This window comes from Globicephala melas, chromosome 14 (assembly GCF_963455315.2).
Source record: "Globicephala melas chromosome 14, mGloMel1.2, whole genome shotgun sequence".
Classification (NCBI taxonomy): Eukaryota; Metazoa; Chordata; class Mammalia; order Artiodactyla; family Delphinidae; genus Globicephala; species Globicephala melas.
This window is the reverse complement of record NC_083327.1, coordinates 45,286,723-45,297,862: the sequence shown is the minus strand read 5'-3', so window position 1 is coordinate 45,297,862 and position 11,140 is coordinate 45,286,723. Positions and strand designations below refer to the sequence as shown.

Sequence of the window (11,140 nt, the reverse complement as noted above, 5' to 3'; positions counted from 1 at the left end):
TTTATACCTATCTTAGTCCTAAATTCCCTATACAATGTTCATTTTACCTTTTCAATTCAGTGATTAATTTCTGCCTTGTCCACCATCTGTTTCAAGCATATCTCTTTGTCCTGTTCTGGATATAATCAGAAAATCATTTTTGTTGGTTTACTATCAGCTTTAGTCTAACCAGTAGTACTCATTTTTCTAGTAGGCTGATGCTACTCGTTTGTTACAGATTAACATGGTTTCTGTTCTGTTTAGTCTAATAAAATTAGACTCAGTTAACATTGTCTAGGATTCACGTACCACCCGATCGGTTAACTCATAAAGCCCTGCTCCATTTCTTTGCATTGCCTTTTTGTTTTTCTTCCTCAATTCTAGACCCAAATTATTCTTAAATCAGACCTCCAAACCAGTTAAAGAGTTTCTCTCATCCTTTTCACCAAAGAAGTATTACCATTTTGGTCTGCTTGGGCCATTATTGCCCTATGATTAATAGTGGCATACTTCATAATTTCTCTGGCATCCTCTTCTATTTTTCTGGGTATTCAGCTCAGGCCAGACACCCACAAAATCTTCTCTGCCCTTCCTTACCAGGCCCCCTACTCCTCCACATCACTCCTCCTGCTGCTTTTGCTTCTGCTTTACCTCCAGTTGACTCACGTTTCCTTACATCAGTTTTCATCATTAAAAACAAACCCCCCATAAATGACCGATATTCCTAATCATTGAGTTCCCAGTCTCATAGAGTCACAATTTAAGCCTTCGATACCCAATTTTGCGTCAGATATGCATTCCCTGGCTTGACAATCTGAAGAGATCTGAGGTGACAGTAGGTACTTCCATGTTTGTTCTTATGTTACCTTCATAATCCTGACAGTTTTACTGTCCCCTTTTAAACAGTTGAGAAAATAGGCTCAGAAAGTTGAACTAAATTGCCTAAGATGCAAATCACAAATTGTGCTTTCAAGCTAGGGTACCTTCCACTGTATCACAGCCATCTGTACTAAATTTGGCATAACCCTATTTATATGGGTATTCAATTGAAGGTTATTCTTAACCCATTCATGATGGTCTTTGAAGGGTTTTTTTAAAAATCACTTATTTAAATTAATACAGAATTCCATAGTTACAGATTAAAATACTCCTGAAGTTACATATGTAATCATGATGTTTGCTGCCAGATAAAATTAGCAGTTTGTTCCCTTCACTGAAGGGAGTAAATGTACAAAAAGGACTTTTATTTATTAAAATTTTTTTTAATTGTATATTTTATTTTATTGTACTTAATTTCTGCTGTACAGCAAAGTGATTCAGTTATGCATGTACATTCTTTCTAAAAATTATTTTCCATTATAGTTTATCACAGGATATTGAATATAGTTTCCTGTGCTATACAGTAGGACCTTATTGTTAATCCATCCCATATATATAATAGTTTACATCTGCTAACCCCAACTCCCACTCTACCCCTCCAACACAGCTCCACCCCTTGTCAACCGCAGGTCTGTTCTCTGTCTGTGAGTCTGTTTCTGTTTTGTAGATAAGTTCATTTGTGTCATATTTTAGATTCCACATATAAGTGATAATCATATGGTAGTTGTCTTTCTCTTGATTTACTTCACTTAGTATGATAATCTCTAGTTGCACGCATGTTGCTGCAAATGGCATTATTTCATTGTTTCTTATGGCTGAGTAGTATTCCATTGTATATGTATACACCTAATCTCCTTTATCCATTCATCTGTCAATGGACATTTAGGTTATTTCCATGTCTTGGCTATTGTAAATAGTGTTGCTGTGAACATAGGGGTGTATGTATCTTTTTGAATTATAGTTTTGTCCAGATATGTATCCAGGAGTGGGATTGCTGGATCATATGGTAATTCTATTTTTAGTTTTTTTGAGGAACCTCCATACTGTTTTCCATAGTGGCTGCACAAACTTACATGCCCACCAACAGTGTAGGAAGGTTCCCTTTTCTCCACACTCCAGCATTTGTTTGTAAACTTTTTAATGATGGCCATTCTGACCGGTGTGAGATGATACCTCATTGTAGTTTTGCTCTGCATTTCTCTAATAATTACCGCCATTGAGAGTTTTTTCACGTGCCTGTTGGCCATCTGCATGTCTTCTTTGGAGACATGTCTATTTAGTTCTGCTGCCCCTTTTTTTTTTTTTGCGGTACGCGGGCCTCTCACTGTTGTGGCCTCTCCCGTTGCGGAGCACAGGCTCTAGATGCGCAGGCTCTGCGGCCATGGCTCACGGGCCCAGCCGCTCCGCGGCATGTGGGATCTTCCCGGACCGGGGCACGAACCCGTGTCCCCTGCATCGGCAGGCGGACTCTCAACCACTGCGCCACCAGGGAAGCCCCAGCTCCTGTAGTTTTGTGTGGAGTCTTTAGGGTTTCCTATATATAGTATTATGTCATCTGCATGTAATGACAGTTTTACCTTTTCCCTACCAATCTGAATACCTTTTATTTCTTTTTCTTGTCTGACTACTGGTGCTAGGACTTCCAATAATATGTTGAATAGAAGTGATGAGAGTGGGCATCCTTGTCTTGTTCCAGCTTTTAGTGGGAAGGCTTTCAGCTTTTCACCATTGAGTATTATATTGGCTGTGGGTTTGTCATAAATAGCTTTTATTATGTTGAGATATTTTCCCTCTATACCCACTTTGGTAAGAGTTTTTATCATGAGTGGATGTTGAATTTTATCAAAAGCTTTTTCTGCATCTGTTGAGATGATGATGTAGTTTTTGTCTTTTCTTTTGTTGATCTGGTGTATCACATTGATTGATTTGCGTATGTTGAACCATCCTTGTGACCCTGGGATGAATCCAACTTGGTCGTGGTGTAGGATCCTTTTTCTGTGTTGTTTGATTTGGTATGCTAATATTTTGTTGAGAATTTTTGCATCTATATTCTTCAAAGATATTGGCCTGTAATTTTCTTTTTTGGTAGTGCCTTTGTCTTATTTTGGTATCAGGACGATGGTGGCTTCATAGGCCTGTATGCTAATATTAAATTTAAGTCCTCTGTCCGTTAACACAATTTTCCTGCTTTCTTATTTCATGTAACTTTATTAAAGAATATACAGCTTTTCTTCTCTAATATTCTCTTTTAAATTTTAAATATACCATTTTTGATGATTATTTTTACTCTTCATATACAATTAGAAACACTTTTTAGAAACAAATAAAAAATTTTTAAAGTCTAATTACAGTCCAACAGAAGCACTGACTGACTCTGCTAGAAAAGTGGGAGGAAACTTGGATATAAACTCTTAACCATCTTTTTCACAAGATGGAAAAGACTAAGGTCAGGTTAGGTGGTAACTTGTTCAGATTTCTTTGGTAGCTGCTGGTAAAAGTAGGACTAGAACTTCTGACTTGAGTGAATTTTTTTGACTCTTCAGTGGCCAAAAAAATGCAATTAACTTCTTACCTTGGAGTTCGCATTTTTCATATTAACAAGAGCAGTTTATAAGCATTTAAAGATGTATTATTCTTTGCCATTGACAAAATAAACATGCATAAGGAAAAAGAGCTTTATTTTTAAAAGAAATCAAATGTCTACTGAAAGTTTACATGAAACAGCATCTTTCACTTAAGCCCTAAGCTTGATTATGTATGCTCTTTATTATATTCCAATAAGATTTTGGAATTCAATTTCAAAGACAATCACATTTATTAGTAGATATTGAAGAAAGCTACTGACTTTGAGGAAAAAAAATCAGTAACCGTTTACCTACCCTGAGATACTCATCCCCACAATATATTTGGGATTATCTGAGCACTTAAAAATTTAACAAAATACTTAACTTCATTGCATCCATCAATACGTTAAATTCTCTGCTACAATCCAAGTAAAATGATGGTGACCAGTGTTTTCTGATATGTCCATGATGGACAGGGTAAAATTACAGCATAAAGAGTAGCCAAGACTTTATATTGTAAACATTATCTGGGTCCAAACATCTTGCAGCAAACAGCTACTAACATGACTATACATTAGCACATCGAACACAATAATCCTGGATTGTAGTATAACTATAAAACCTCTTAAAGCAATTTTTCTCAACCTCTCTTTTCATTATCACCCCCCCCCGCCCTAGGAGAAAAATATTTAATAAATTTAACTTTAAATTACATTTCTCCCTAATGAGAGAAATTAATACTAAGGAATAAGATTTTATTGAGTAGGGTTGAGATATGGAGGACCATTATCCATTGCGTTATACTAAGATTTTTTTCACCCCAAGAACCGATTTTTGCCCCACTGAGAATACAAGCCTTAGAGTGAAGTAAACAGCCTTTAACATTATTAGGGAGGAAAAAAACCCTAATGGGTAACATTGGAGGCTGAAATAGTTGGCTTCTCTATCATCCCTGTCCCATTATGGCTGTGTAGTCTCAGAAGACATCATGTCTACTTCCTTGCTTTGGTAACCACAAAAATAGCATAGTTAAAATAATTTAATCTTACTAGACTTGGTGTTCTGAACTTTAAGTTGAAACAACAGGTGTAGATCAGTTGTTCTCAATTCTGGCTGCATTTTCCTGGGGCATATTAAAGACATCAATGCTCATCTGTATCCCCAGACCAATTAAACCAATGTCTGGAGGTTATGGTCTAGTCAATGGTTCTTGAACTTTAGTGTGAACCACACTGTAATTAAGCACAGATTGCTGGGTCCCATTCCCAGAGTTTCTGATTCTGTATGTCTGGGATGGGGCCTGTAAATTTGCATTTCTATCAAGTTTGCAGGTGCTGCTACACTAGTGGTTTGGGGAACACACTTTGAGAACCACTGGTCTAGGCAAATGTGTAAATATGCATGTGTATGTATGTATATCCCCAGGTGATTCTAATCTCAGAACTGCTAGTATAGAAAATATTAGTAAGATTCTTTTCAGTTCTAAGATATTGAGATTTTAACATAATGAGAGTTGTTGGGTATCAAGATGATCTCTATAGAAAGGAGACCTATGGAAAAACATACCAATTTCTTGGTCACTTCATTAAGAATTTGTTTCTATAAAGCATTTTACAGTAGTTTTTGAAAATTAACATTTTTACAGTACATCTGCTGTACATACAGTTCTTCACTTCATTTTTCAGTAAACATAGTTTATTTGGTTGTCAGTTTCCCATCATTTGATAAGACCAATGGAGGGTTTGGATAATAGCCTGCTGTTTTTGAATTGTTTGAAGAGAAACTTGTAAATTTGTAGTCCAGGGGTAATTCTGGGGAAAAAAAAAAAGATTCTGCAGATTTCAAAAGAACTTTCATAAATATAAACAAATCGAAATTTGATAGTCATTGATAATAAAACATTTTTAGTTTCATAATTTTAATATTTCTTTTGTCACCTGGATAGGTTGCATGATGTAAACTGGTAAATGAGAACTAATAATCTTCATAGCCCTTAGTAATAGTTACTAAGAATAATCTTTGAATGCTTAGCTAAATAAGAATTCTAATATGCACAATATGGCAACTTTTTCCATATGATAAGCATCACACACACACACACGCACACACACAAACACACAGCCACAAGAGGGGGGAGAGAACATAAAATTCATACTTTATTGATGGTGGGACGCTGTGACATCTTCAATATAAGTATCTCAAAAGCTAGCCTTCAGATATTTTCTTCCCAAGCCTCTTCAAAGAACCATTACCAGAAATATTACAAGTGAAACGTTATATGTCATGTAATGATAGTCATTACACATGCAGATACTGGGTAGTCATCCTTATTTCACAAATTTCACAAGTAAAACAGTAGTACTCAGTATTTTGAAAATGATACTAACATAAAAATTATACTTTATATTAAATGCCAGTAAGAGTTATTAAGACCCAAATAGTTAATCCTTATGAGGAGAAAACTAGTGCTAAAGATTGGGCAGAAGGAACACTGCCTTTCTGAGGCCAGAGAAAGCTAAGATTACTATAAACAGAAAAACATTCGTATTAGTGAATTTCACTGGTCTTCACTGCTTCAAATTAGCTGGAGCATATTTTGAGCCACTAAAAAGGCTCATTAAAAGGCATTGGAAAGTACATTGATAAAAACTGAGTTTCTAAAATAGTGCATCTGAGGTCCTGGATTTCTTATAAGCCACAAAAATGATACAGGCTGTGAGCTGACCCAGCCACCTCTTTCTCTGTATTTCCTACACACTTCCTAAAGTAAATGTTTTAAAAGCTGTTATAAGGTTAAAATGATTACATTATCAAAATGCTTATAAACCAACCATCATGGTAATGTATATTGCAAACTTTTATAACATCTATAAAAATACCTCCTAAGCATTTAAATGTCAATGAGAGAACCACATCTAACAGAATATTGACGAATAAAGAAACATTACATGAATACAAAAAAGGGGGAATATCAGGTTTGTTTTTCATTTCCTATCTCATTTAAAACAAAAATTTTATTCTCTCTCCCAGGTAGCAGAAAAAGTCTACTAAGGTTAAGAAATCTGGGTATGGAATAGCCCAACTGAGATCAGATTACTATTGTGTTTAAACAAGTACATCCAGATTGGGGATTCAACAAGAGGGAGACATTTGCATGTCTTAGAAAAGTCACTGTTGGGTGCATTTTGGAAGAAAAGAGAATGGTAGACAAAGAACCAAATTCTTGTTTACCACAATGATGTTCTGTTAAACTCTGTGTACTAAATACACCATAATATCAACCACATTATCTAATAATTAAATGAAGAGAACCAAAATGAACAAATATTCTTAAACAGTAAGTTCAATGTAAAACAACACATAGAGAAACAGAACAACTCTCGGGACTTTTTTTAAAGATACTGGCAGGATAACATTTATATAAAGATCCTATCTTCAACATGTCTAAAGCCATGACCATCACACCATTTTTCTTTCAGCCGTTTTTCTTACTTGGGGGTCAATTACACAGTACTATCCAAATTTACTGAATATGTTACTGAAATAATAAATTTCAAATTCTGTGTGAGATATAATTTCCTTATGAGAATGTGATCGTAAGCAATGAGTGCTAAGTTAAAGAGAGACTAACACTTTGCTTTTTGAGGCAATGTCTTGGACATCAAAATCGACAAATCAAATATAACTTACCAACCCTCTAACTCTCCCCCCCACCCCAAATCGACTCCTTTAGCTTTGTTTGACTACTGGTGAGTCCAAGTATTTTGTCCTAAGAGAAGTTAGAAGACAAAGGCTCTGCCAAATTCTTTTCCAGGGTGCTGAGGAAGAAAGCTTTTGGAAAGTGAAAATGGGAGCCACAGATGTTATTACTGCTTCCTTAAGGAGAAGTGATTACCCCAGAAGACAGGGGATTATTTTCCCATTTTTTGAGAAATATTTAAATCCTGGAATAATGGAGAGTCACTTTTCCTTGGCTTTTTTACTATTTCACAACTATATCCCACTGAACAGTTTCTATCCAGGTACTTTAGAATAATTCAGTGACTTCTATAATCACACAACCCTACTCTCTCACTATAAATTTGAGTCACTTTGAAGGAAAGAAAGAGTGAAATATAAAAAATTGAAAATAATAGTTTAGTCCTGGGCCAGTCCCTCCCTTCAAGTTACAGGGTCCATTTCTTTAATAGGAAAATTGTATGTGAAAGGAAGAAATATATTCTTTAATTTTATGTGTGTAAGCATGGAACAAAATGAAAAAAAAATCAATCTTTTGAAACTGGTGAGAATGAGATATTATTTCAGTGAGTAAGATATATTGACATACTGGATTTGAATAATGGCATAGAGGATGGACCTTTTGGAAGGTCACACATATCTTAGGGTCATCATCATCCTACCAATAAATATCAGATAAATATCTTACTTTACTTTCTCTCATATCCACCCTGTGAGGGTGGTATACCCAGTTTAAGGAAGAAGAATCTGAGGTTCAAAAAAAAGTAGACTTCCACTTCTGAATTGGAGCTGAGACAACTAGAAAAGCTGGATAAAATAAAAACATCAGAGTGAAGTTATTGGAGAGTTGAGGCAACTAAGACCCGAGGACAAACACTTCCTGGGAAGTAACAAGCAGCAGTGAAGTGAGCCAACATTCTGCCACAGCTTTTCCCTTTAGGCACCAGAATTCTGGCTGGGGGCGGGGCAGAGGCAGTTACTGGCAGCAGAAAAACCAGAAGAGATTTTGGCAGTCTTGAAGGGCTACAGACACAAAAAGTGAGGGGCTGGAACCTGCTATAAACAAAGGGGTGGAGAACCGGATTCTAGACTCAAGCCCTTCAAGGGAACTTCAGGAAACTAAGAAGCAAGCAGAAACATACCCCTCTAAAGCACAGTAGATTTTTCAGCAGTCTCTTGGTATTGAGAAAACAGGGAGGGATTAAATTCTGACCTGAGAGAAGAGAGGGTGAATACCTCGGACTTTCAGTGATACTATTTCTGAAACCAGAATTTTTTTATTATGAAGTGATTCTCTTTCAGTTAAGGGATTTTTTTTCCTTCACATTAATAGAGCTAACTCTAACTTTCTTTTGGTTACCATTAACATGGTATTGTCTCTTTCTATCTTGATATTCAAACTTTCTGCATCCATTTCTCCCCATTTTTCTCTCCATTTTTTTTTGGGGGGGGTTTTAAAATTATGTTACATAATTAGTTCGGTACATGTATCATTACAGTGCTTTTGGTAGTTATCTTAGAGATTACGAGATGCATTTTTGACTTAATATCTAACATACTCTCATCCTTTGCCATATAATAAAGGATGTTAGAACACATTTAACTCCAGCTGTCCCATTTTGTGATTTATACGCCATTGGTGCTATATGTCCTAAAGTTCTTTATTTAAACCCCATAGGATTTTAAAAAATTGTTTCTAACTGTAAATATTCATTTTAATTTATTCATACATCCTTTTGTTGCTGTATATTCACTTCTTTCATCTCCAGTCTTCCAAGAGGGATCATTCTCACTTTTGCATGAAGAACAAGACCCTTTAGTATTTTCTATATAGTGCAGGTCTTCTAGAGATACATTTTCTCCATTTTTGTCTGTCTAAAAATATTTTTCTTTTATTCTTTAATGATATCTTTACTTGGTATAGAATTTCATCAATACTGACAAGCATTTTCTTTCAGCAATTTAAAGATATCATTCTACTGTCTTTTGGCTTCTTTTGTTTCTGGGAAGAGTCAGATGTCAGATGTCTAACACTCTTATGAAGTACTCCTTTGAAATCAATCTGTCTTCATTCTCTGACTGCTTTTAATATTTCTTAGTTATCTGGTCTTTAGCAGTTAACGTTGGGATTTCCCTTTATGTATTGTGTTTCAGTTCTTTGGGCTACTTAAACATTTGGCTTATTTTCTTTCATCATTTTTGGAAAGCTTGTTGTAGCTATTGCTTTTGGCCTATTCTCTCATCTCCTAAGTTTCTAATTATAGGAATCTTATTCCTTCTCATTATATCTCCTGTGTCTCTTAGTCCCTTTCCGTATCTTCCATGCTTTTTTCTCTTCAGGCTTCATTGTGGCTATTTTCTTTTGGCTTATTTTCCAGCGTACTAATTCACTTTTCCTGTGTCTAATCTTCTGTTAAACCCATCCATTAAGTTCTTAATTTTTACTTTTTAATATTTCAATTTTAGAATTTCCACTTTTTACTAGTTTTTATATAGCTACCAAATTTCTCATTCCTTTCTTTTCTGTACTTGAACTTGGTTATTTCTGTTAGTGTAGTCTCGTACCCTTGTGTGCCTGGTTATTTTTCATTATGTGCTGAACCTTGTATTGTTTTTTGAAATAATTTGAGTCCTAGAATGATATCTTTCTCAAAAGACGACAGTCATTAATTCTTACCAGGTGTCTTGGGGCACTACCAATCTAGAATCTCCTCAATCCAGTTTTAGGGATTCAGCTGATTTAAAGCTGAGCTTCAATTCCTGTGAATGCCTATTTCTAATTCATCCTTCAGAGTCTCAACAGAGATTGAGAGAGTCCACCAGGCCCACCCCTTCTTTGGCAGGCCCTACCTTCTACTTTCTACCCCTGTAGGTTCATGAAACTACAAAAAGGCCACTCACTTCTTTGAGTGCCTTCTCCTGAGTTAGCAAACAAGGGGAAAAGTAGCCCCCAAAGTCAGGTTCACCTTACTTGGCTTCCTTAGCATCCTGTCCTGGTAACTCTTCCCTAGCTTTCTCCTATGACTCCAGACAGACTTAAAAAAAAAAAAAAAAGTACAGCATTTGTAGTTGGCTCCAGTGGACAGGCAGGTCTTAATTACCTAAACTGCCATATCTAGGTGTTACCCAAGAAAAATCTATAAATGCCATGGGAAAATTTTCTTCTTTTAAAGAAAAGAATTCTAGGGCTTCCCTGGTGGCGCAGTGGTTAAGAATCCACCTGCCAATGCAGGAGACATGGTTTCGAGCCCTGGTCCGGGAAGATCCCACATGCCGTGGAGCAACTAAGCCCATGTGCCATAACTACTGAGCCTGCGCTCTAGAGCCTGCAAGCCACAACTACTGAGCCCGTGTGCCGCAACTACTGAAGCTCGCGCGCCTAGAGCCGGTGCTCCACAACAGGAGAAGCCACTGCAATGAGAAGCCCGTGCATCACAACGAAGAGTAGCCCCCAGTCGCCACAACTAGAGAAAAGAACGTGCGCGGCAACAAAGACCCAACACAGCCAAAAAAAATAAAGTAAAATAAATTCATAAAAAAATAAATAAAATTAAAAAAAGAAAGAAAAGAATTCTAGTACTTCAGGTCATTACTGTCCAGCAGCAGGTAAAGCTTTATAAGTATTATCCGCCTTACCTGCTATTGCTTCAATACTTGGAATTGCAATAGTGCTGTAAGTGCTGATTCTCTTACAAGACCATGTATAAATCAAGGAATCTTCTGTATTTTCCAGTCCGGAAACTGAATCAATAAAAAAAGAGCCCCATTTTTTAGATAATCTATTTAGAGGCTTTGCCTTCAGTCCCTGAAACAAGAAATAGAATAACGAAACTGTGATTAATTAGTGTTCAACCTCATTATAAGTTTTTTCCACCAGTAAGTAAATCAAAATAGAACAACTGTGTGGAACAACAATTTCAGTTGTTTAACTTTAACCAGACTATATACTATATAAAAAGTAAAACAAAACTTTGTAGTCC

At 36.1% G+C, this 11,140-nt stretch overlaps 1 protein-coding gene across 3 annotated transcripts in view; it reads right to left on the bottom strand.

Annotated features, from left to right (window-relative positions):
- Positions 1-3,126: 3,126 nt before the first annotated feature.
- Positions 3,127-11,140, bottom strand: part of NT5DC1 (5'-nucleotidase domain containing 1) — a 120,546-nt gene continuing 112,532 nt past the window's right edge. Inside the window, exons 11-12 of one of the 3 annotated variants that reach the window (XM_030853644.2) lie at positions 10,797-10,965; positions 3,130-5,233 (exon numbers count right to left, since the gene is read on the bottom strand). In XM_030853644.2, coding sequence (XP_030709504.1) covers positions 5,118-5,233; positions 10,797-10,965 — 285 coding nt within the window. In that variant the 3' untranslated portion in view covers positions 3,130-5,117. Of the gene's footprint in view, positions 5,234-10,796; positions 10,966-11,140 lie in introns of all 3 variants that reach the window. The other 2 variants (XM_060283441.2, XM_060283442.1) reach the window with 2 other exon arrangements.